Source organism: Camelus dromedarius, chromosome 2 (assembly GCF_036321535.1).
Source record: "Camelus dromedarius isolate mCamDro1 chromosome 2, mCamDro1.pat, whole genome shotgun sequence".
NCBI classification, from domain to species: Eukaryota; Metazoa; Chordata; class Mammalia; order Artiodactyla; family Camelidae; genus Camelus; species Camelus dromedarius.
Window position 1 is genome coordinate 50,501,197 of NC_087437.1, and position 27,583 is coordinate 50,528,779.

General features: G+C 38.6%; 1 protein-coding gene across 4 annotated transcripts in view; it reads right to left on the reverse strand.

Moving 5' to 3' along the window:
- The window catches only part of DCUN1D1 (defective in cullin neddylation 1 domain containing 1), a 30,835-nt gene extending 15,471 nt beyond the window's left edge, over positions 1 to 15,364 (reverse strand). For 3 of the 4 annotated variants that reach the window (XM_031451945.2, XM_031451932.2, XM_064493180.1), the window contains exons 1-3: positions 15,062 to 15,364; positions 3,483 to 3,699; positions 1,967 to 2,135 (exon numbers count right to left, since the gene is read on the reverse strand). In XM_031451945.2, coding sequence (XP_031307805.1) covers positions 1,967 to 2,135; positions 3,483 to 3,699; positions 15,062 to 15,064 — 389 coding nt within the window. In that variant the 5' untranslated portion in view covers positions 15,065 to 15,364. Of the gene's footprint in view, positions 1 to 1,966; positions 2,136 to 3,482; positions 3,700 to 8,126; positions 9,418 to 15,061 lie in introns of those variants that run through there. The other variant, XM_064493173.1, reaches the window with a different exon arrangement.
- Positions 15,365 to 27,583: the final 12,219 nt, after the last annotated feature.

The following is a 27,583-nucleotide window of genomic DNA, read 5'->3' on the forward strand; positions in this document are numbered from 1 at the left end:
GCAAAACAATCACCAGTTAAACTGTGGTAGATGTTCATCACATGGTAACAAATCACATGTCTAGCTTCCAAACAAACTGAAAGTGCAGTCCCTTGATTAGGTGAGGAAGCATTCCTCTGGAAAACCTCTTGTTATACAAAGTATCATAATAAACATCAGCTATGCCCCATACCATCTTCAACTGAACTTAAATCAATATAAAGCTTTTTCTATATTTGCAAAGCAAATTTCCATGGAGTTGAAAAGGTCCAAGTACCAATTCCTACTTTCCACATAACATCCTTAAGGTAGAAATATCTGTGTCTATAGACTGCACAAACCAATCATGCCACTGCTTCTCCTTCAAATCATTTTTCTTCTATTTTCCTTTTATGTTGTTTATAATACCAGCAAGATCATTAGTTTATAAATTAAAATTTTGATTTGGAAGTTCATTAAATTTCACATGAATTCACTTTCAAATGAAAAAAAAAAAAATAGAAAAGTGAGTTCTAATGAAATCTGTCCTAGCATAGAAAATTCCAGCAAGTTCAGGACAGGGCTAGCTTTGGCTTTAGAACACAGTGCCTAGGCCAGTTATTAACTGATTGTCTCTCAGCTTTAAACCCACCCTTCTTTGCCCAATTACGTGGCTATTTGCAGGGCACTACAAATTGTGAGACTTCATTTTTCTTGCCAGCTGGCTAACTGTTAGGTCCAATAGAAGGCAATGAAAAGCTGAAAGAGGGCGAAGGAATTGTTCTTATCCATTTGTTTTCTGAAGAAAGCAAGAGTTTTGGCCTGCTGGGACGTCCCCGCAGTGTTCACCAAAGGTGGCAACTGGCATAGCTCTGCAACAAGTGGCCCCTAGCTAACAACTTCTTCACCAGCAAGATAGGCAAGGCAGGCATCACAGGCCCCAGAGGCACTGTCCTCTGTGGTCTCACTCTCAGCCTTGTGGAGATCCTAGGTTTCTAGGTTCCTTCCTTGTTTACTTCCCTCAGCTCCAGGGTTGGTGGCAGCTTTTTCCAACTGCCACCTCTGCTATACTTGAGTTTTCTTTGTGCCCTTTTTACACAATAAAACAATTTTTTAAAATTTACCCTGTTCAAATTATTGGTATGGTTTTGGTGTCCTGTCTGGACTCTGACTGATTACAATGTCCCTCAGGCTCAAGAATATGAATGCCTGGGTTCAAATTCTGGCTTTAGCTACCTAACTCCATAGTTTCTCTGGATCTCCATTTCCTCATCTCTAAAATTCAAATATAAACACTACTTCTCTCACAAAGTTGTTGTGAAGAGGTAGCTGAAGTACTTACTTAGCACAATATCTGAAATAAATGTTCAACAAATGTTTAGCTATTATCATTCAACAGCACCTACTAAAAACAGAAAGGGCAGCTGGTTACCTTTCCACAAAAGACTTTGCAGCCTCATTAAATACAGACAACTAGAGGTCATGGATAAAACATCTACCCATGACTTTTCAATCTAATTTATCCCAAGACATTTAGCTAATCAGTTGTGGGTGAAAAAAAGTGATTAGTAACCTCTATGATTTTTTAAATTAGTTTTTAAAATTTATTTTTATTTTAATGGAGGTATTGGGAATTAAATCCAGGACCTCGTGCATACTAAGCATGTGCTCTACCACTGAGCTATACCCTCCCCACAAAATTTTAAATTCTAGTTTGTTTATAAATTCAGTTCATAGCCTTCTATTAGGAAATAAAACTTGCTCATTTCACTTTTCCATGTAAAATACTAAGGCACAGTAATTTTAATACCAGTGAACCTCCATTAGAAACAAATAATAAAAGCATAATGCAAACAGAGTAAGTTGTACTAACTTGACAGATAACTTGACACAGAAGGAACTATCGTATCAGCCCATTTCTATTTATACCATTATTTGGGGGCACAAATGTCAGTTCCACTGTAATTCTCATAATTTACCTAATTTCCTGTGGTAAGTATCTACTCACCCTAATTCTGTCATGCCATCCATGAACTCCTGTTTGGAGAATTCGCACTGTGTTGCCGCTCTAAACTTCCACGCAATGATCAACACACTAATGCTGGCTGGATCGAGTGCCAGGTCATCACAGAACTGCTGTATACCATCTATTCCAATTTTGTTTTCATCTTGAGGATCTTTAAAAACAATAATGCAGTATTAAATTAGTGCCATAGTTTACTAAACTATTCCTGAAACTGAAAAAGGTAATTCTTTGTGTTCCATTTAAAAAAATAATCACTATAGACCAAAAACATGAAGCAGTATTACTCTAACAGATATTCTCCCCCTGTAATATTTAAAGCCACTCTGCCTCCGAAACAGCACTCTATTCAGCAGTATATATACAGATGAGCACTTGATTTTTAAAAGTCTCATTTATTCATGTGGAAAATGTCTCACACTCATACACATTCAGAAATCAGACATTTCTATATAGGGAACATATTCACATTTTACAGATGCATTCTAAACAGCATCACATATAGAAACTCGTGGGGGGAGGGTATAGCTCAGTGGTAGGGTACGCGCTTAGCATGCAGGAGGTCCTGGGTTCAATCACCAGTATCTTCATTAAAAAAATAAATAAGTAACAAACCTAATTATTCCTTCTCCCCTGCAAAAGAAAACCACAGACATACACGAAAGAAATTATTTTTTTCTTAATTTTACTACAGAAATCACTTTTAACAGAGTATCAGAAAAACCATAAACTCTGTAATTCAATTTCTATCACAATACAAATAACTGCTGTTCATATTAAAGACAAAAAACCCAACTACCAATATTTACTCTTCAGACAGCAAAAATTTAAAAATGGCAAATACAAGGAGCAAGAGGCACTAATACACTGCTGTCAAATGGGGTTTGCTAACAGCTCAAGGAATAAAAAACGTGCACATCTTTTGACTTTTGGGCATGAGCTATGAATGAAATATAATCTCACTGTTGGAAAAATTTTGAAAGAAACTCTCTCTGTATCTTTTCAGCGTAAACATAAAAGACATAGAAGGCTTGATACCAGGACGTTAAATATTGGTTCCCTCAGAGGAATAAATAAAGGAAAAGATGAAGAAACTATTATTTTTTTCTATATTCATCTATTATGTATTATTTAACTTCTTAAAGGTGTATATTATTTTATAATTCTTTAAAGGTTATTAAAATTATTTTCTTAAAATTGGCTCATCTGAGTTTTATGAAAATAGGGGGGAAAATGCAGTCTCCCAGCCCCCATTCTCAAATTGGATCACGGGGGAGGAAAAAAGGGGAGGATAAAAGGGAAGGAAATAAAAGGCTAAGGAAAATTTTTAGTGAAAAGAGGAAAATAATTTCTCTCAGATTTCTTAAATTCTAAGATCTACAGAGCTCTGTGGGACACATCCACCCAATTAATGTTCTCTGTATTATTTGATATCTCACAGAAAGCATGTAACTTTGGAAAACTTGGTTCAAAATTTTTAAAGTCACAAGCAAACACTCACCTTTGTATCTATTGTATAGTTGTTCTAACTTCTTCCTGTCCAATGATCCTTTTACACTCTCTCGTATATAAAGTTCAGGATTTTGGAAAAAATTGTCTGTTGCAACATCTAACTTCCAGTCATTTTGAGACAGACAACTTACTGCTGTTTTTTCACTAGATTGTGTGAAGATCATAAACTGACGAACTTTATCCTTCTGCGATGATTTCAACTTGTTCTATTGAAACCAGAAAATAAACTGAAACTGTATAAAATCACAAAAGACTAAGTATTTCTATATTGCTGACTAATCATTCCTAGCAATACTTCTTCCTCATAAAATATTAAAACATTTAGCTCAAGACTTACTTTTGATCTATTAATTAGACAAAGTTTTAAAAAATCTAAAACACACAATTAATATCATTTTGGAAAAAAACTAGACAGAGGGAAGAGAAGTTCAACCACCCTGCAATTCTCCTAAAAGTGGATCCTAAGAGCATGTATTCAAGCTCTAGAAGGGAAATACAGGTACTCCCAGAACTTTAACCAAGCACAAAGCTTTAAACAGATGCTACAGGAGTGGTAGGGAAGAAGGAGACAGTACTTAGCCAGCCAGAACAGTGAGATTAGCAGGTATTCATGCAGTTCTAAAACCCACTATAAAGGATATGGGGTACAATTCTCCACCACCTCACTCCCCTTGTTTTCTTGCGATTCTTACCAAATGTGAGAAAGCAACAGAACAGGAGTACTCTACATTTCTCCTCGCAGTGTTCAGGAGCCAAGACCCTGCGTCCTTCCAACCAAGGTAATTTTTAATAAAATTCTCCTTTCTTATTCTGAAAGATTCACCTCTTTCCCTTTGACTGAGCCTAGCAGAAGCTCTCTCTAGACAGCCTCTCTATTGTAATAACCTCTTCTCACTAGCCTGTGTTGACAAAGAATCATGTCTCCTTTGACCTGAACCCTAAGCAAAATGAAGCAGGGCAATCAGGCCCTCCACTCTCTCCCAGTATCAAGGTCATGTTTTTTCCCTTCTCACCCAAGTTGGTCTCCTGTGCAATGTCAGTCTCCCTGCTATTATTCTTCCCCCTCACAAGTCCTAATACCATCTCTCAGCAAAATACTTGGGTTCTTCCTGAGCTACTATTGCAAATGAAGGGGAAAAAAAAAAATCACATGAGTAGAGCACACATTGAGTAGGCCACCACAGTGTTCTGTGGATTAAGCGACACACCTGAGAACCCCAGCATTTTTTATCTGGCCCAAACTGGCCAATCACAAACCTCAACCCCCTGATTGTACAAACAGTTAAGGAATTTGTTCAAAAATCACCCTGGTTGTGGTGGGGATAGGTATAGCTCAGTGGTAGAGTGCATGCTTAGCACACACGAGGTCCTGGGTTCAATCTCCAGTACTTCCATTTAAAAAAGAGAAAGGGAAAAAAAGAAAAAGAAAAAAAAAAAAAAAAAGAACAAAACCTACCTCAGTTATTATTGGCAGAAATGGGACAAGAACAGAAAGGCCTCATGAATCCGAGTCTTAGTAAACTTTCCATAAACCACACTGCTTGCAGTACATATTTATAAGCCTTTTAAGGTTTTCAGGAAAAAGACTACCAAAGACATAAATATTTCCACCTATCACAGAGTAAAAACAAGACTACGCAAAATCAAATATGAAAACCAACCCCTATCTCTAGCAATATGAAAAATGTTTATACCTTGGAGTCTGATCTGTCACCATACTCTCCTCTCTATAACTATATTTAGAATTCAGATTAAAACCTCAACTTCTGTTCTCCATTAAAACTGAGAAACTAAAAATTCCCTAACCTCCCATAATTTCAATAACTTGACCACCTCTGAACACTAGATAACTCATGTCCCATTAAAGACACATCTCTAAAATGTCCAGGATTCTTCTCCTTTAAAGATACAATAATATCCTCAAGATATTATTCAATTGCAAAAACACACAATGAAACCAAATGCCAAGGAAGATATCTGTCTTATTTTAATATACTTGATACCAACTTTTGTTACTGAAAGCTATTTTAAAATTAGTACACCTTTCTCTCAAGACCCAGAGTATACTGACATCTCTTGTAATCCTTTGAAGAACAGGGAAGTACCTGAAGGTCACTACCGATCATCAGTGACCACTGTATAATATTATACAAAGTGCTGGAGATGAACCTAAAGAAGTGTAACAACTACAGGCCACATCCTGGAAATTACTTCTTAATTAAACCTGATGTAACTTCTCTGTATTAAGATTTTCCCATTCTAAAAGTTAGAGACAGCAAAACAATCAGGATTTTTGGGGGGAGGGGGAGGTTATCATACACTATTAAATCCAGTGTTGTTCCCTGAAGCCTGACTCACTTTTGTTGACGAGAGGAAGGAAAAACACTGCTTAAATCACTTCTGCAAGAAAAAAAGAGCTGTTCACTCTACTAGATTTCCTGTCAGAGAGCAAGATATTAGAAAATTGGGGGAACAAAGATAAAAAATCATCCACATAAATAACAAAATTATATAAGTGAATTCAATTCCATGTCATATCTTATTTGAAATAAAAGTATATGTAGTAAATAACATCTATGATATGTGAATAGAAACTATTTTAACTGGTTTAAATTTCCAGTATATGGAGCAATATCAATATATTTTAAGAAAAAAGGGCTGCAGTTACCATTTGCAACACCATAAAGGCTAATGAGTGATAACTGGCAGAGAAGTGACAGTATGAGTTCCTGCTAGGCCAAGTAGTAGTAACAAGCAATTCCATTCCTGAAAAGTCTGATAACTACCCTTTCTTTTCTTGTACTTACAACGCACTCTGACCATTTCTCTGTCCGTTTGTGGTGCCCAGAATAAATCTTAACACTTGCTCTCCTACTAGGGAGGATGTACTCAATTCTGCAGTCCCAAAGGCTGTCCTAGAGGAAAGGTGGATTGGGCTACCCAGACCTGCCCCTTTCCCAAGCCTACTTAGAAGAGCTGCAACACTCTCACTCACTTTCCCCAGGCCACTTGAGGGCACCAGGCAAGGTGTTTGGATTTTGAGAGCGTGGCTTAAAGGTTTAAATTTCTATCAACTTAAGGAAGAGAAAAAGAGTATCTAGTCAGCAGAGAATTATTTTACAGGGGATGAGAGGGTAAATAGAAAACTGAGGTGGAAGAAGAAAAACAGATGGACTGTCTGTATTTCTACTACAAGCCCAGTGGGTATCTTCCTAAGAGCAAAAACATGTGATAACTACAATGATTCAGCACTCAAATGTAGTACATGCTATTTACTTTGACCGTTTTAAAAAAACAAACTAGACGGGTCATCAAATAAGTTTGGGCAATACAATCTTCAGTACTCAAATGTGAAAACTATCTAGAGTATCAATTTTTCAAGAAAATTCAATATTGGTTAAGTATGTAAAATGTACAAAATACAGAATATATTCCAATTATATATAATTCTAGCAAAAAAGGGGGAGGGAGAGAGAAAAGGGGGAGAGATAAAAAGAAAAAATGCAGTCTCATGTAATAGAAAGCTAATATCAACTATATCAAAGATTAACAAAGTTAGAAATGATAATAATAATAATAATTTTATATTATTATAATATTTTATTATATATTATATATTATATTATTATTATTATCATCATCATCATCATCATCATCATCTGGACAGTAAAAAGCACTTCTTTGCTCACTTTCGCAAAAAAAAAAAAAAGTATCTGGTTATCAATATATATTGTTTAATACTTAAATCTAGCACATGTTTGCAATTTTTTTCCACTCAAGAAATTTAAGAATTACATTTGAAATAACAGTTTATCTGGGAAAGAAATCAGAATTCAGACAAATAGTTTGGATGTAGCCAAGTATCATATATAAGTATATTTAACCACTGAACTTATAAAGTCTGCTGTGATAGAAGAACAGGGATTTCAGAAAGGTTCTATAATAAAAAATAATGATCATAAAGAAATCCCTTTCATAAGAAAAGTAACATAGAAAATAATTTTCTAGTTAACTATGTTCTAACAATTACAAAATAAAACAATTTTAATGGGTGACATTTCCAAAAGCAAAAAATTAAGATTCATTTTACTACTTCTATTCTGAATTTTCACCTTCTCAACCGTAAGTTTCAAATTCAGTCTAAACTCCAGAAAGACACCAAGGCCTTTATATTTTTAAAGAAATTATTTTTCTAACTCAATTCTAGCTATCTTAGGATTTGACAAATGCAGCTCATAAAAGGTAATATTTTAAAAAATCAAAACACTGTAATAATCACCCATAATTTTCATTAAAAGCTCTGTATATAGTGTTCTCATATGTTTACCATGTGATTAACAGTTAAACTTCATCTGAAATTTAGAGGAGCTAGTTTGAGTCCAGAAAATTCTACTTTCTGTATATGATACATAGTATTCAGCAAATGTAGCCAAATACAAACAATATTCCAAACCACTCATCTATAAAAGGCCTTCTCACAGATTATAGGTCTGAAGTCAAAAGTGCAAGAAAAATCAATTCAACTAACCAGCCTACCTACTCCTAGAAAAGACTTTCACCTTGGGGCAAAGTTCTACAGGAAAGTCAGGCTAAGAATCTAGGTAGCAGCAGCTAGAAGTTCTCTTCCTTCTACCTGCAGAGAGGTGAAGAGTGCAGACTCTCAAACCAGACTGGCAGGATTTTAATCCCACTTGTGCCTCCTATTTTCTGTGTGACTTCAGGAAAATTACTTAATCTCTGTGTGCTTCAACTCCATCTGTAAACAGGGTGTGAAGGTTATATGAATTAATTCAGGTTAAACTCTTAGAACTGTAACTAGCACATAGTAAGGACTCCTTATAAGTCCACAAAGGAAAGGATACTGGAGAAAAGAGTAATTTTATGTAAATGCGATGATAAGAAAAACCACCACCATAATCAGAAAACTAGCAGCTAACATTTATTTGCGCTCCTACTGGGTGCCAATTCTGTGCTAGGTATTTAATTATTAACAATTTTGCAAGGTGGTGATCACTGAGTCTGTTTTACCAATGAGGAGACCAAGCCTCAGAACTCGATTTATCTAGGGACAGAATTATCCAAAAAGTAGCAGAGCCAGAAATGAAACCCTGGTGCCTGGCTTCAAGGCATGCAGTCTTTCCATTTATTCTACACTGTCGTCAAGTGAAAGACAAATCAAAAAAGGGCAAAAGTGCAACCACTGACTAATTATTGTGTGTACTGGGGGCAGGGGGGGTGGATTCTGAACAATATTTCTTTACCTGTTTTTACGGAAACGTTAAATAAGTAATCAACTGTTTTTCCTTTCAAATGTAAACAATTTGCATTCTGACTAAAAATTGACCATTAAGCATTCCCTTACTTACTAAAAAGCTAATTTAGGGATAAAATTTCCTTGTAGGATTTTGGGGGAAGGTTATTTTTAAGATGTATAATTCAGCAGGAAGGAAGATGTGTTTATAGTCCTGTCATAGTCTATTTTTTAAAAGATGGCCACAATCTATAGCCTTAACTATACTAAGAGGTGGAAAATTGGTGTCACTGAAAGTCAGGTTTCCTTTTCCAATAAGAAGGCTTGAAACCCAGAGATAATACAGAACATGTACAGGTTATAGCCAGAAAATATAAATCAATGTGTACAATTTCAAACATTAAGCAAAACAAACATTTTTCAGTAGTCATGTGCATTAAAATCCGCAGTTTAGGATAATTACTTATGGTAGGCCTGTGGCTCTAAAGATCATTTGTAAACTTCCCGCACTTTGAATGACAAATGAACTCCCCCTTTCTCTATGCAGAGTCTATGATTCTTAAGGGGTTACCTAACAGGTGTGGGGAGAAACAAATGCTTTTAAATAACTTTCTATTGTATATATCATAAATGCAACTAACACACACAAAATAAAATAAAATGAACTCTTGAGAGGCATTCAACTACTAAGTCAAATGTGGCATAATATACTACACTATGTAATCACTGTACCCAATGATGTTTTAAATGGTAAATCACCTGAAAAAATATTTCATTAAGTATACTTGTTAAGATTTTGTATGTCTTTAAGGATTTTTCTCATAGGTTTTTTTTTTTTTTAAGGGAGAATTTTATCATTCAGAGCCCACTCTGAGATTCTTGATTTTGTGTGTGGTGGGGGGAGGGGGTAATTAGGTTTATTTATTTATTTTTAGAGGAGGTACTGGGGATTGAACTGAGGACTTCATACACACTAAGCATGCACTTTACCACTGGAGCTGTACCCTACCCCTCCTCACAGCTTTAAAAAAAAATACACAGCATTAATGGAAATTTAAAGGATTTTCTCTACTCCACCCTCAGAAGTATTATTCAAAAGATGACTACCACTATAAATGGAATAAGTGTTTTGATTTTGGTTTAAAGAAGACTGCTTTGACTATTAAAAACAGTTATTTTCACTAATTCCTGATTATTTTGGTAATAGGATAGAAATAGCCCCTTAAAATACTTGTTTTAACCATCATATTTCAAATGAATTCTCCCAAACTTATTGCTTTGAAAGTCTAACAAGCAGTCAAGATAACTAATTTAAATTTGCCTCCCCTCTCCATAAATATCTTTTGTAAAGAAATCTCAAGTTAACAAAAAGATTACTGAGGTGAAAACTAAACAAACAAACAAAGAATTAAATGAGATTTTTTAAGTTCTATAGTTAAAGAACTTCTAGTAACAACTGGCATTCAAAAGTCATGGATATTTGTTACATAAAAATAAATGATCCTTAAAAAATAAAATCTCCTAATTCTAAGATCCGGTATCTACTCAAATCTTAAATCCAGAAATATTACAATCCGATGAATAATAAATAAGTGCTCTAAATATTTACTGAAATAAAAATATTCCAATACAACAAAGGAATGAGCCATGTACTTCAACTTATCTCTACTGCTGAACACTATGTCCAGTGTTGAGGGATTCAAAAGTGTAATGCAATAGAATTCTGTAGAAAGGAACTACTTAAAAGAAAAACTCTCTCAACATTTTACAATGCAAATAAGCAGCCCAATGACTCTAAATGATTAGGTACTAATTATATAAAATGGGTTCAACAAAGTTGTGAAACGCACTTCAGTGACATTTTCCCCTTTTGTTTTTTGCCTCTTCTTAGGTAGGGGATATACACCTAAAGTGACTAGCTAAACTAGACAGTCAGCAGGTTATTCAAGAGCTTGTTTGTGTCCACAAAGCAACTGAATCCTATTTGGAACTATTTCTCTTCATCAAATGTCATGGTTAATACTATCACAACTTGAACAACTGACATTGAAATTTAAAAGGGGGCTTTCTCACAGGTTTTCCTTATGCTTGACCTGGCCTATGAAGCCATAATCAAAAGAGCCACTTAACTCAAATGAGCTCAGCTCATTTAAAACAAACAAAACAAAAAAACTGACCACAAGTTAATTTTAACTTTCAATTTTTTCTTACCATATGTACCAAGAGTTCTAATTTTTCAATTACTTGAAACATTTACATCAGATCATCTGATTTGATACAATACAGAAACAATATAAGGAATAAACCATACTGAAACTAATCAAAAATTCCACACCTATAAAGAAAGGGTCCTTGCAGTGTTTTTAAAAAAAAAAAAAAGAGAGAGAGAGAAGGGGTAGATAAAGTGTGTAACCAGAAACCAGGCTTCTAATCCCTGCTGTCACGAACTAGCTCTTTACCTTGGTCAACTCTTCTAGAACCACTAAACCTCTTTTTCCAGATATGCTAAAAGGAGGTATCAATATCTATCCCACAAACTGGAGTGAAGCTGAAATAACAGTTTGAACTGTCTGACTAGCAGACAGTATGTTCTCAACAAACGTTAATGTGATCCTTTCTCCCCAAAGACCCAGTTTTCTGCAAATAGCCATTAAACAACATGCCAACTACTAAAACATATTCAAAAGCAATCTATGAAAGAGATTGTGATGCTGTGTTTATTAATTAGCCTGGCTAGGTAAACTCGATGGTCAAACTAGTTTTTATTGAATATTGGACAGTCATCTTAATCAGAATTCAAAACTCTGTGGACAGAAGCTACATGGTAAAGAAAACTACAAAAAGAATTTTGTTGTCTTTTAAAACTGCTTTGAAAGTAATTATCTATACTTGTAATAGGACACTAAGAGACAGCAGAAACAAAGTCTACCGTATCACTCAGGATCCTTCAGTGGCTTCCCATTCTCTTGAAATAAAAACCCAATAAACCTACAATGCCCACCCATGCCCATTTCCACTCCTTACCCCTCAGACCTCATCTGCTCCAGTGCCCAACATGCCCCTCTCCCCTCCACAAGATGCTCCAGCCACACAGGCCTCACTGTTCCTCAAACCCTCTTTGACCACATTTCTGCGTGGTTTACTCTTTCATCTAGTCTGCTCAAAATTCACCTCATCAGTGCTGCAAGTACCATTTTGCAACACCACTTCCACTGTGCCCCAGCACTCCCAATTCCCCTCCCTTACACGGCTTTTCTCTCATAGCACTTAACACCTTCTAACATAGGAAGAAAAATACATACTGTGTTTATTTATGTCTCTCCCTACTAAAATGTAACTCTTAACCAGAGCAGGGATTTTTAACCTTTCAGTGAAAAAAAAAAATATATATATATAGATAGATAGATAGATAGATAGATAGATAGCAAGATAGATAGGTGTGTGTATATCCGTATCTCCATATCCAATGCTAGACTAGAACAGTGCCTGGCACATAGTAGATGTTTAAGAAATAAAGATTAAAATGAATTAAGGCCCTCCCTTAATTTACATATGTGTATGCAAAAGAATGTGAAACAGGTTCTAAAGTGTCAACCTTGAAAAGGCCTACATTCATGTGAACTTATGATTTATTGAAAACATAATCTGAAATTTCAAAGTCCACACCTTAAAAAAAAAAACATTAAAAACATAGTTAATTAACATCATTAATCATCCATTAAATTGACTTTTGTTATTTAAAATTTTCATTAATAATACTTGGGTTTTTCCTGTTTAAATGAGTAACATAATTTCAAATCCAATTTTCAACCATTTCTCTAGATTTTATGTGAGTTAAAAGATTGTATGTACCACAAATACTGGGGGAAATAGTAAAACCAGGAAAAATTAGTTTCAGTTCTGCAAATAACAATTTTGCAAACTTGAACCTCAAAACCTCCTTGATCCTCAATTTCTTCTTCTGTAAAAGAGGAGTAAATGAGATGATCTCTGAAGCCATTTCAGATCTAAAAATTCTATGATGCTGTGAGTCTATAAAAATCTAGTAGAGGTTACACAGGCCACATACTTCTCACACAGAGAATAAAAATCATTAAAATAAAAAATTTTAACTGAATTGAACTTTAGAAATCATTAAATCCTGTCATCTTATAAATAAGTAAATAAGCCTGAAATTTTGAACACTTTTTAAAAAATATTTAGGAGTAACAGAATTATTGTCTAATTTTGAAGTTATTTTTGGTCTTTCTATGTGTGTGTCAGATAACCTAAATGAACAATTTTTTCTTATGAAAAACATTTCAGGTATCTCATTATTTAAGCTTGCCCCAGAACTCACAATACAGCAATTTGCTCTAGAAATGGGCTGCATTACACACACTGAAAAACATTAGTCTAAAAACTATCAAGAAATTATAAATTTATAACGAAAAACTTAACTAAAAAATTCTTTTTGGCCTAACTTCTTATTAGGGCCCACGATGATTTAGCTTCCAAACTAACAAGAGCATACCAAGACAATTCTAGTGACATGATCTGAGTTCAGCCACAGAAAGTGTTTTAAATTAGTGGTATCTTGTCAGTAATGGTGTAATTAGATGAGTTATGGCTAAGTTCCAAAACTAGCTAATTTAATATTAGCAAAAGGATATACTATTACAAGTTCCAATCCAAGCTGAACTCTAGTATATGAACCACATGAATCCTGAATTCATGAGCAGGTAATCAGCATTATCAAGGCCTTGGGATTCTAAAGGTTGATGTTGATTTGGAGACTATGATAAACAGAACACATTTCAGTACTCTCACAGAGTGTTTACCAGGGAATTGCATTTCATTACTTCAAGCTTACTACTCAACTACACGCCAAGAATCTGGAAACTTTAGGAGTAATGTCTATGACCGTCAAAATACTTTAGAAATTGGAAACTGTTTAGACACCGTGGTGGATCTTTGAACACTGCAATATCAATTTAAACATTAACCTATACTTTATAGCAAAGTTTTCTTACAAATACAAATGGTAAATTTTCCTGGAACTTACTACAGAACATAAGTCTTGAGTATATGGCAAACTAAACCACATAACCATACATGACACCAAAATTATGCCAAGTTGGAGGCTGAGAGTAGATAAGTGTCACTCAGCAGAAAAAAGACCAGCTAAAAACAAAGACACTGGGGCATTCCCTTAACACAGACACACACATACACCCTCCTCAAAGAGGCCTTTATGTTCCCCATGAGCAAAAGGACATCATTTTTACTGTCTATTCATACAGTAACCTGCATGGAATTCAACTCATGCTGCGACTATAATGCCAAACATCGCTTCTGAAAAACAAAAAAGTTTAAGAGTCAGGTATATAATTACCAAAATGTAACCAGATAACTTGAATCCCACTCCTTTAAGCTCGTTAAGACATTTTCCGAACAAAAAAGGAGAGGGAAATAACTTGACAAACTATTTTTTAAAAATCACAAATGGTCTTTAACTGACATAATAAAGCAATTACTGCTCCCGCCTCAAGCAAATAAAGTATGTGCTCAAAAGGTAGCAAGTCTGTTTCTCCTAATTTTACGAAATGAGAACAGGTTGCACTTCCGTACTCCGCCCTCCCCCCACGTCCCCCTAGCTCAGCGGTCTCCCATGTTCTCAGCACAGAGGTAAATATAACCTCCACCAACTGGCCAGTGAAACTCCCATTTTCCAAAAGCATGGGACGCAGCGAAAGGTGATGGAGAAAGGAAGAGGGCTGATACCCCGCCCCAAGCAAAACTGCCTGGAGACTTGAGGGGTGTTGGAGCCGGAGCGGAGGAACGAGAGGAGCGCCGGGAAAGTCTTCCCTTCTCGCCGGCGGGGCGGAGGGGGAAGCCCCGGCTCCGGGGAGGGGGAGGTTCCTCACCCGGAACCCCGGACCCCGGACCCCGGCCAGACACAATGGAGCCGGCGAGGGGGCCGGTCAGGGGCCGGGCCGTTGCCCCCTCCCCTCCCCCCGCCCCAACACCTCCCCCCGCGGCGCCGTGCCCCGGTGAGGGGCACCGGGGACCACTCCCCGCGCCCCAAACTCCCCGGGGCTCCCGACTAGGCCCCGCTCCGCTCCGCCTCCTCGGCTCTCGCGTAGCGGCGGCGCCCGGGCGGGAAGGGGCGAAGGAGGAAGGGAGAGGCGAGGAGGAGAGCCCCGCCGGGGAGCGGACCGAAGCCGCGGGCCGAGGCTCGGGGCGGCGGGGTCGCCGCGGGGCGGAGGGCGGCCGGGGCGGGGGTGAGCGGCTGCGCCGGCCCCCAGCCGGCGGGGCGGGCGGCCGCAGTGCCTCACCATGTTGGTGTCCTCCAGGCCTCTCCCCTCCTCCTCCGGCTCCGCAGCGAATGGACGGCGGCGGCGGCGGCGGCTCCTCTCACGGGCTCGCCGGGCTCCCGCTCATGCGCAGTGCGGGGCGGCCCCAGCGCGTGCCGAGGAGGCAGCCCCGGGCCTCCGGGAGGCGGAGGGACTGAGACGGGCAGCGGACGCCCGGCGCGGGGCTTCCCCCGGGCGCGGGGGTCTCCCTCGGGCGGGGGACGCGGACGGGGCAGGGGGGGGCGACGCACGCGCTGCGCGCGCCGACATCCTCCCGCCGCGCCTGGCGGGGTGAAGGGCCGGGGGATACCACCTCCGCTTCCTACGCTCTCCTTCCGCCGTACGACAGACAGGGCCGTGTCTACACTGGCTCGAGAAGGGCAGTACCTTGAGCAGCTGGGGGCGACTGGAAGGGCTATGACTGAGGCGCTAGATCCGTCCCAAACCACTCCTCCGCATCAATACAAAAAAAAGGAAGAAAAAGTAAAAACACCTCCACTCCAGTGTTTTCTTCTTCACCTTCCCCCCAAGTTCCAGTATTTGGACTGCATCAGGTCCCCCACAGGGACGTGCCAGGGGAGACCTTAGTCTGAGCCGTGTGGGAGCCGTAATGCCCTTTAGTGTGACACAGCTTCTTCCCAGACCTGTGTCCACAGGAAAACCAGTGGTATGGCCCTAGGGTTCCAGGTGAGGAGGACGGCGGATTGTGAGAGCATGCCGCTGGTGGCGGAAGTTGCGGTATCAGTGCCTACTACTTGTCTAAATATCAGCTTAGTTGTACCTTCCTAGGATAAGTTTTGGGAAGTGACGAACTTTTTTTTTCCTCTGGGGCTCGATGTCAGGCTTGACCTAATCTTGGTTCTAAGGCTGTTGAGGGTGAGGATACCAGGATTCTGCGCTGGGGGTCAAGTAGACTAGTATGTGATGCAGGGAGTACAAAGAACTCTTTGGAGTAGTCGCTGCCCTTAAGAAATTGACTATCCAATTGAAGAGATCAGACACTTCTACACACGAAGAAAGGGAATAAGAAAACAAGTAGTAAAGCAAACATCAGAAAATCACGTCTAAGACTGAAAACTGTTTCAGAACAGAACCAACCTTAGTGTTTCACTCTCACCTGTTATCACTGTCATCACCAACAGCCTTTCCCCCCCAGCGCAGGCATAAGCTGCTGGATCAATTCCACAACTTCACGACTTTGAAATTCTTATCAAAGCAACAGAACTTCTTTGGCAACTCCTGGGGGCCTTCTGACACTTCCTGAAGCAGCCATGTATCCGGAGCTCCCACGACGCGACCAAGACAGTTCCCTGGCCACCACTGACCATCCATCCATTCTTTCCACCAACCTTTAGATATTACTGTGCCAGTGTCCTTGCTAGGCTCTGGAAGAACAGCTCTGCGAGGACAGGCCAGATCTGCCTGGTGCAGCAATCCTGAAGCTGGACCACATCCATGGATGTTCTCCAGGATTTCACCTAGTGTTTCCCTGAAATATTAACTAACAGCTAGGGTCTTAAGAGGATTCACTGTCCCTCTTTCTCCACACTGTTATACTTCACAGAGGTAATAGCTCGTGAGTTTTCTGCCAAGTCCAGGGAGCAGTTCTTAGTTCTCATTCTACTTGACCTCTCTCCTGTATTTGAACACTTCCTCTTTAAATTTCCTCTCATCATTTTCCATGATTCCACTTTCTTCTACATTTCCTCCTTCCTCTGTGACCACTCTCCTTTGCTGGCTCAGCTCTCTTTGGCTCTTAAATGGTGGGCTTTACAGAACTATCCCTGAATCTCTTCCTGTATACAAGCTGTGTCATGCTCTGACTCACATTCCCACAATGTCAACTACTACTTATATCTTGAGGAGTCCTAAATCTTGACTTCCAGCTCCTGAGTGGCAGGCCTACACACTAAATTTGGTTATTCCACAGGCCTGACAATCTTGAAAATCCAAAACTATAGCCCCAAAGCTGCTTTTCCTCCTGTGTTTTTACCAAATCATCCACAGCATACACAACTCTTTCTACCCCATTCCCCTTAATCTAATCACTCACCAAACCTCATCAGTTTTACCTCCTAAATAACTTTGAATCTTCAGTCTGTCCTCTATCCCTCAGCCATCAGTGGCCTCTTAAATAATCTTCTGGACTCTACTCTTTTTCCACTGCTCCAGAGTTCTCTTGCTGTAACATAAATCTTAATTTCATTCTTAAAATTCCCCAGGGGCTCCATCAACATGCGCTTCCTTGGTGTGGAGTATAAGACTCTATCTCCATAATCTGTCCACTCATCTTGCCCTTTCCCACCATCTTCCACACAAATGCACCTCATATTTCCATTTTAACAATCCAAGTCTGCCGCCTCTCATTCTGCTATCCCTGGAGTTACACTGACTGAGGACTTTTCATGTACCAGGCACCGTTCTAAACCCATAACACATCCTAATTCATATAATCCTCACTTCAACCTTATGAGCTATGCCCAGTGATCATGCTTATTCTACCAAGAAAGAAACTGCAGGGAAGAAACTATGGAATAACATGCCTAATGTTCTTCAGCTGGCATGTCATGGAGCTAGGATTTAAACCTGGGTAGTCTGGTTACAGACTTTATTCTCTTAACTACCACACTGTATTTTCTACCAAGACCTTGTACTCAACTGAAAGACCATCCTCTCTGTAATTGTCTCCTGACCTCATCCTGGGTTCCAGCTGGTAGATATGCTTCTCCTTCTGCACTTCTGTGAAGCTTGTATGCACTTCTGTTATACTTATGACATCATATGATAATCATTTGCCTCCATGACCACCTCCCTTGCCAGATTGTGCACTGCTCTGTGCCAGAGACCCAGTTGCACACATCTTTGAGTTTTCAGTGTCAAAGTGAGTGCCTGGCATATAGGACATATATATGTGCTACATGGTAATGGTTGGATAAATTAAAAGAAGATATCTAATTGTTGTCTCTTGGTCTGCCTTCAGACTGTGCCTATATTGTTTGTTATTGTAATGGAATGTCTGTCCTCTTTGGCAGATGTATGTCATACCATATGTCAGGTGGTAAATGTAGTAGCAACTGTACCCATCACTGCACTTCCAAGCTACAGTACTGAATGTGCAATGGAGAATTATTACTCAATCATTGTTATTGAGTGAGAGAAACATACTTGTTAAAATTGTCCTGATTATTTTTAAAATGGAAAAGTCCTGAAGATAAAGCATAAATTACAAGATTTAATTAACTAAAGAATATTCATTAACATGTTCCTATTACTTTTTTGTCATGAGGTTTCAAGTATTTAAGTTAAGCTCTGAGGTTTTTTAAACACAGAATTTGTAAAGATTATTTTCTACAGTGACAATCTCAACGATAAGAAATTAGGTGGAAACATCCAGCTGAAATCCACTATCATTCTCCCTCTCCCCCCGGATATGTATCTATATCTATACATAGCTGTAGATAAATATATTGACATATAGATATCTATATATACATATGGATATATGCACACACACATATGTATGTGTATATAAAAAAAGTGCATATACACACATTCACTGTATACCTATAGCTAGATAGGCAGATAGACAAACTAATATGCAATATTTGTACAAAGTATAATTTTTCAAGTTAAAACATGCAACTATTCAAAAATAATTGTTGCCCAGATGCTTAAAAATTCATGTTAAGTTAATCCATTGGCTGACAAAACTGTTGCAAGTCTGTTTAAAGATACATATAAAACCAAGGATTTCATACTTTTAAAATCTGTCTTTCAGCAAAGAGAAAGAGCAAAAGTAATCCGAGAAGACAGATTGCTAACATTTCCAGTAGTTCATCTAGCTAAAATTAAGCTTGCAGGGTAACCATGTGGACACAGTTACAGTTCAAAGGCACTAGTCTGAGACGTACAGCCACCACCTTCCCACGTGTAACTCAGGTGGACGCAGTTTTGCCCAAGATTTACATAAATGTACTTACTGAATTCAAGCTTGCCTATTTATAAATATGTAAGAGTAAATGAGACTGACCAATGCAACCTATTTTAGTTTGAGTGAAACATGACATTTAGGTTTTATCCGTCCAGGATTAAAGGGTGAAGCAGACAGGACAGGCCTCAGGGTCAGGGGTAGGCCCTAGTGTGGCCATAGGAAGTCTAACATGAGAGCGATGGTCCCAAATACACACCAAAGTCACCAGAGTAGGGAAAAAAGTGGAAGCCTTTGGACTCTCCTGTCCCTGATAAATGTCACCAGTAAAGCCAAAGAAATGACTGCCTGAGACTCCCCCACATTCTGAACGACTGGAAGAGGAATCCTTATTCAGGACAAGGGGATAAATTTCCAAGAGTGTCCCTGGGAAACTGGGCACCATTGTCCTTTTCAAACAAAAGAGCCAACAAAAACAGTATTCCAGTGGGTCCCTTTCTAAATAGGAAAATGGGAATATTCACCAGAGCCAGTCTGTCACCTCAAGGTACATGTAGGTCTGTTGATTTTAGCTGCTCCACACTCATGGTAGAGGAATGGACTTGCAGTAACAGTTGAGACTGGAGGGCCAGCAATGGGAAACCATCCAGGACCATCACTGATGATGTCACAATGTCCTACTGTCTCAAGATGTCCATCCTGGACCTCCCTGCCTAGCTCATCTTGGTACTTCTTACATGAGACTGGCTCTGCCCAGGTGTCTGTCTGGAACAGTTCTGGTCAGTTGCAAAGAGTGAATTCATTGAAATCATAACAGCTGAAACATTTCTGCAGGTAGCAGGCTAGGTGATCCCCTAGAATCCAGAGTGTTTATTCCTGGATACTTCTGGTATCCTCACCAAGGCATTTTCCACTGATAACGACAGAGGGAAAGCTAGTATTGAATCAAAACCTTGCTTTCCTGTCTTTATTCAGTGAACAGCGCATAAGGCATGCAAATTTCTCAGGGACTCAGTATTCTCAGTTACAAAATGAGAAGATTGGGTTAAATTGTAATAAGTTTCTATCAACCCCTAAGTTAGTAGGATTCCTTCCTGGTAGACTATTATGAGCTGTCCTCAAAGATCAGGAAAGTAGATCTCATTTATTCATTCATTCATTGTGAAGCACATGAAGCATCTAAGCTAGCACTTCACTGTCTGACAAATACAATGCAAGCCACAAATGTGTGGCATATGTGAAATTCAGGTTTTCTTGTATTGAAATTTTTTTAAAGTAAAAAGAAACAGGCTTCACCTGTTTTGTTTTTAATATTTTATTTAACCCAAGCTATCCAAGATATCAGCATTTCAACATGTACTCAATATAAAATATTACTGAAATATTTTACTTTGTTTCATAGTAAGTCTTTGAAATCTGATATGTATATTATACTTAAAGTCATCTTAATTTGGGCTAGTCACATCTCAAGTGCTCAGTCATATGGTAATGGCTACTCTGTTGGCCCGCACAGGCCCAGGCAGTGGCTGGCCTGGAGTAAATGCCCAACAAATGGGAGTAAGAAGTACTCTTACTTCCAGGAAATAAATGAAAACCAAAGTAAACCTGGAATATCTCCATAGAACCAAAGTAGCACAAAAATGGTTAGCATTTGGGAAGCTAATATAGTTCAGTTGGAGAAAAAAAAAAATGGCAAGAGGGCAGTAAGAATTATTCTTTAATTGTACATCTATATCTGGGATAAGTATTTTCAGTGTGTATAGCAAACTAGGAAGACCACCTATACACATTTATAAACGTCTACCAAGCACCAGTAGTTTATCTAACCCTATCTTTCTTTTTTTAAAATATATTTTTATTGACGTATAGTCAGTTTACAATGTTGTGTCAATTTCTGGTGTACAGCTTTTCCATTACATATAATTTCTGTACAATTCTGTACATTTTCAATCAAAAGAACGTATGTTAAACACTGAAGTGCATTTCTCAAGCACTTTAGAATTCTGGGGTGTTTTTCTCAGGGCTACACAGTAAATAAGTAAATGCCATTTTCTCTATTTCTTTTGAGATATGTCACTCTTCAAAGAAATTATTTGGGATGGGTGAAGAGAGAAGAGTTTGATGAAAGAGAAAGTTTCTGTGCAAATACTGTAAAACTTAAAAAGTGAATATTCAGATCAGGTTTCACAGTGTATAGCACTGTGAAAGAGAAAAAACAATAAAATAACAACGCTAATATTGTGAAATTATCATTTTGAGAATAAATATACAGAAAGAGGAAGTCAATGAAGAAATCTAAAGATGAAACCCAAATGAGTTAATCTCTTGGGAGAGAGCAGGAAGCACCCTTTAGGACACCGGGAAAGGAGATGACTAGGCAGGTTCTTTAGAGATGAAATGAGACATGGTCTCCTATATCTGACCAAAAATGAAAGAAAGGAGAATGCTGTAGCTGCAGATCATGACTTTGAAAGGAAATAAGGAATAGAGAATTTGAAGAGGTCCCTTGATTTTGTTGATAGCCTGACCTGGAAGAAGGGTGCAGGGATGAAGGGTTGAGTGGAGGGGAAGCAAACATGAAGGTCCAAGCTCAGGCCTGACGGGTGAGCTCTAGGAGGCCTTGGTGACAGCACAATTGGCAGATCAGGTCTGGCTGGAAAGAAGAGCCAGAGGGAGGGGTTAGGAGAGAGGAAGGGATTGTTTTCACTCTTGATAGATCGGATACAGCCCTACAGAGTAACAACATAGCTGTGAAAAGGGTAAGAGAACACCTCGCTCAGGCTGTTCATGTGACAGGGCCGCATACCTTGGGTGAAGTATATGGCTCAGAGCCCAGGTTCTTAGTCCACCACCCCAGAGCCAGGTGTTCTATTTGTTTAGTTGATTTTGTGGCTGAGAAGAGTCTAAGATTTGATGCCAATCTTTCAGATGCCTGATTTCTCAAAAGAAGTAATGAATAATGTTAAGTCAGCTATGAAGGCACTGAAGTTGGAATAAGTTCAGATCCCTTGTTATTTTCCTTTTACATTTGTATTTATTTTATATAACTTACAAACTGAGGAGTGGTATCAGCTTTGAAACTTTTGAAATAGGCCTGTGGGGTTATATGAAAGAGTCACAGACTAAGACAACTGTGTTCTAGTCTATTTCCGGATGACTGGGCAAATCATACCTGTCTCCTTTGAGCCTCAATTTCTCTGACTGGCAAGTTTGGATTAGGTAGATTCTTGGTTTCCTTCCAACTTCAAATCTGAGCTTTACTTAAAATTCCAGGAAGTGTAATTGTTCTCATTCAGTCATTTATTTCCACATTCATTGAACACCTATATGTCAGCAACAGTACTAAGTACCAGGAATATAAAGAAAGAACCAAATTGTCCTGGCACCACTGCCCACTCACCCCAGGAACTCAGGATCAGGCAATGTGGAGGCTATGAAAGGTAAGGAAAGGATCTTTGTGAAGGTTCTACAAGTACTGCATCCAGGAAACCAAACAGGACTATGGGCACAGGGGAGGCTGTGTGTAGCAGGACAGCATGGGTTTCCAGTTACTTGGATCTGTCTGGGAACCAGGTTCTACCATTTATTATGAAGGTGGTGTTGGCATATTTCTTAATATGAGCCCCAGTTCCTTCATCTCCAAAATACATACCTCAGAGTAGTATGTGAAAAGTCAATGAGATTGAAAAAGACCACAAATAATAAATGTTGCTAAAGATTTGGAGAAAGGGAATTCCTGTACACTGTTGATGGGACTGTAAATTGGCATAGCCACTGTGAAAAACAGTATGGAGGCTCTTCAAAAAACTAAAAGTAGGACTACCATATGATCTAGCAATTCTTGCATATATATATATCTCCAAAGAAAATGAAAACATTAATATATATATAATGGAATACTACTCAGCCATAAAAAGGAACGAAATTTTGCTAACTTGCCACCAGTGTGGATAGACCTGGAGGGTATTATGGTTAGGGAAATAAGTCAGAGAAAGACAAATACTGTATGTTATCACTTATATGTGGAATCTAAAAAAATAAAACAAATAAATGAATATAACAAAACAAAAACAGACTCATGGATAGAGAACAATGCCCCACAGTGCTAGAACTGAAAAATGAATTCAGCAAAGCTGCTGGATACATCAAAATGAAAAAAAAAATCAACTGTATTTCTGTATGTTAGCAATAAACAATCCAAATTAAATAAAACTGTTTCATTCACAATAGAATCAAAAGTAAAACATCAGAATGGTAAAATACTTAGGGATAAGTCTAACAAAAGAAGTGAAAGATTTATACACTAAAAATTATAAAACATTGCGGAGACAAATTTTAAAAGATCTACATAAATGAAGAAATATCCCATGTCCATGGATTGAAAGACTCAATATTGTTAGGATGTCAAGTCTCCCTAAATTGTTGTACATATTCAGTGCAATCCCTATCAAAATCCCAGCAGGCTTTGTAGAAATTGACAAGCTGATCCTAAAATTTATGTGAAAATTCAACATCATTATTCAGATTACAGAAATGCAAATTAAAACCACAATAATAATGCTATACATCTACCAGAATGGCTATAATTAAAAAGATGGACTATCCCAAGTTTTGGTGAGCATATTGAGAACTGGAACCCTTATGCATTGCTGATGGGAATGTGAAATAGAAACAGAAACTGTTGGGAACTGTTCTTAAACTTGAACTCACCATATGACCCAGCAAATCCACTACTAAGTATTTATCCAGGAGAAATGAAAGGGGTATTCAAGAATGTTCATAGAAGCATTGTGCAACATAGACAAAAACTGGGAAGTATTCAAACGTTTATCAATTGATATATGGATAAAGGAAATGTGGTACATCCATACAACAGAATCGTATTCAGCAAGAAAAAGATGACTTTGTGTGACCCCTGCTTCTTCCAGTTCTCTTACAAATTGGAGTCTCCCTAGGTAGAAAGCAAGCTAGAAAAGTGATATACTGGCGTCTAGCAGGACCCTTAATGTTGAAAATTCCCCAAACACAGAAAGGATTTTCAGTTGCTATTGTTGGGTGTCACAAATCATGACCAACCAACATCCACTATCTTCTCTCTTCAGAACCTCTTCTAGGGCCACAAACTTGGGACTTCGACCCAGGGCTTTGAAATTTTCAAGGCTGAAAAATGGTTGGAACAAGCATACCAATGTCAAGGGCAAGCAATGCTTTGTCTGGAGACCTCCCTCTTCCTCAAACATACAAAAGGAAGCTTTGTGCACTGGCCCCAGCAGCAAAATTTCTAGGCATGGCTCTGCCACTTCCCTTTCCACCCCAACCTCCTGAATCCTCTTGCCACCACACCCTGGGGTTCTGAGCTCCTGAGTCAGCACCTCCAATCTGTCCTACTCCACTACATTTTTATTGTCCTTAAGGGCAGCTTTACTCTTGCCACTTCTGGTTCAAAAAAATTCCAGTGTCCACTTACTTATTGTCTATATCACCCAAACTCTTTAGTTTGACTTTCAGAAGCTCTATACGCTAGATACAACTTATGATGGCTTGGAATGCATCTGACCTACATTTCCCTGTATGCCCTACCTTGTATGTTTCCCATTAGGGTGAGCCACAAGGAGGAGTTAGATGAGATTTGGAGAGCAGAAGGGCAGCAGCAGCCATTCTGTGGCTCACACACAGTTTGGCTGATAACCGATTTACCTCATTGGCATGAAGTAGCAACAAAGCCTGCAACTTCTTTCTCTTCCCCTAGATCCTCATTCGGCATCTCCAAGTCCAGAGCCAAGTGTTTGTGTTTGGCTCTGTGATATAGGGTCCTAGCTTCTGTAGAATGGCTTTGACACCAAGTTCAGAGGTAACAAGAATTGACACTTCTTTCAACTCATGTTTGTGGGCTCCTCTTGATCTCCCCCACTTTACATTCATCACATCTTCCTGACTGCCTCACTGCGGACGTCAAGTTCCAACATTAAGGAGGGAGAATATAGCTCAAGGGGTAGAGTACACATGCCTAGCATAAACAAGGTCCTAGGTTCAATCCCCAGTATCTCCTCTAAAAATAAGTAAATAAGTGAACCTAATTACCCGCCACCCACAAAATAAATAAAAAATAATTTTAAAAAATTAAATTAAAGAAAAAGGTCCAACATTAAACACGGAGACAACAGCTCTTAACAAGACTGCTTAACCAGCTCCCACGTTGTGTCAAGCCAATTCCCTGCAACAATAGACAGACAGACAGACAGACAGACAGGTAGGTAGGTAGGTAGATCGATCTCCTATTGGTTCTGCTTCTCTGTCAGGAACACACTTTCCCATCTCCCCATCTCTACTTTCCACAGGCTTCCTCTTCTTTCAGCACTCAGTTCCTCCATGAAGCTGCCCTAGCTCCTACAGCTGAAAGTGACCCTCCCACCACACACACACACACACACACACACACACACACACACACAGTGGGACAGCCCAAGCAGACTACATGAAATCCCTAGAGCACTTAGCTAATTCTGCCTCACATCTTAGACATTTCTGCCCATGTCATTTTCCCCTCTACTACTAGATTGTGTTCTCCAAGGGCATGGACCATGCATTGTATGTTTTTAGACCTCGTGGAGTATTTCCTACTGGCCTAGCACTCTGTGCAATGAACTGGATTATACTAACTGAAAATTCAAGAAGAGAGGGCTGGCATGGACATGAAGGGCTTCAATATAAACCACTTGTTTCATCACTTGCCTACCTGGTGGGCACATGTCCACCTGTCAACCTCAAGATGCCTCTTCTCTCCAGCACAGCCAGGGAATTCGGTCTTCTAGCAAGAGAATACAGAAAAGAAAGATGGAAGAAAGCATACTAGTAAAAATTATTTACTAGTTCATGTAACTTTATGTGTAATAATGCCTATCAATGAGAAGGAGAAAAATCATCTTCAAGAACACATGTTTTTTTCTTGCTATCAAAGTTCTTTTATAGGAGCCTTGAATGATATAATTTTATGAATTAGAGTTATTTCCCCAACTGGGAGAGTTATTTCGCCAGTTGGGAGTTATTTCCCCAATTGGGAAGGTAGCAATATGGATCACAGATCATTTTCAACATGTAGAAAAGTCTAACAGATATGGTTTAGCTGAAGAAAAAGAAAAGCTTTTTACTGCTAAAAAGATTGAAATTCTTTCTTTTTAGCTGAGACTGTTTTAGTTCAGGGTGATAATAAACGTTACTCCAAGCTTATTGTGAACTGTGTATGTTCTTTTATTACTTTAAAAAAAGATGGAGAAATTACTTGATGACTTCTTAACAAATACATGTAGTTAAAGAAAAAATTGCTTTAACACCTGACATCCTTGTTGATAGAAATAATTAAGGAGAATCTAAAAGGGTAAAGAGCTTGGGACCCACTAAACTAGACAGTAATAGATATTAGGATAGATATTAGAAACTGGTCCTTCAAAATATTAAAAATTTACTTCCTTCTCATTGATGGGAACATCATGTTTAGTATGAATCTAAAATCAAATAATAGTGGCATCAAATTTTCTATTTAGTAACAGTAACTTGAGTGACTGCAGTGAGGTAATTCAACAGATTAAGGGGAAAAATTTCAACAAAGAGGGAATACAAGAAAATATCTTCTGAGAGTGTACTAGGTTTATACTACCAATTTCAATTTTAATTCAAAACAATCCAAATCAAATGAAAAACTTACCACTCTGCCTTCCTTGAAAAACTGCAGAAAATTAAGATTTTATTTTGTAGTTTTCCATTTGTTTTACTGGAAGATATTCTATTTTAATTTTTTTTGTTGTTGTGTTAGTTATATAGTCTGTTGATTAATTCAACCCAATGCCAAGGAAGGCAGGAATTGAGATGCTGGCAGGTGTTACTGCTTCTAACAGATAGAATATGTAAGAGAAGAGCCAACTGGTTTCCATGTTGTGGTTTCAATTAAAGTTTAGAATGGATAAGCTCATCCAAGAGAAATTAGGATTCCAGTGGCCCTGAGGAAACTCATAAGATGAATCATTTCTGTTTTATTCCTAAAAAACATAGATTTTAAAGTTCAAGCAGGAGTCAAGTAAGCACAGATTCTCACTAACCAAGCTGCTTTGTCAACATCTCCCTTCTAGGTAGATGCTGCCAGGTAACGCAGAGCAGACACTGAGATGTGACTAGAGGAGTCCAGTGGAGGCCCGGGAGGAAAGAGCAGGCAGTCTGGCTGCAGGCACGAAAGTGGAGAGAGTGTTAAATGGTGTGATGGATCACTGAGACTCCAGTCATATTTAGTGTTTTGATATCACAATTGAAGGAAGAAATGAGGTATAATAATTTTTGACTGTAAAAGTTTCGAATACATACAAAGTACACCAAATGGTATAATTAACTCCCGTGTACCCATCACTCAACTTCTATAGTTATCCTCTCAAGGCCAGCCTTGTCTCATCATACTTCACTCATTCCCATGGTCTACATAATTTTGTTGCAAATCTCAGATATTACTATAACCTTTCATTCATATTTCAGTATCTCTAAAAGGAGCCTTTAGGAAAAAAAACGCAACATCATTAACTCATCTAACAAAA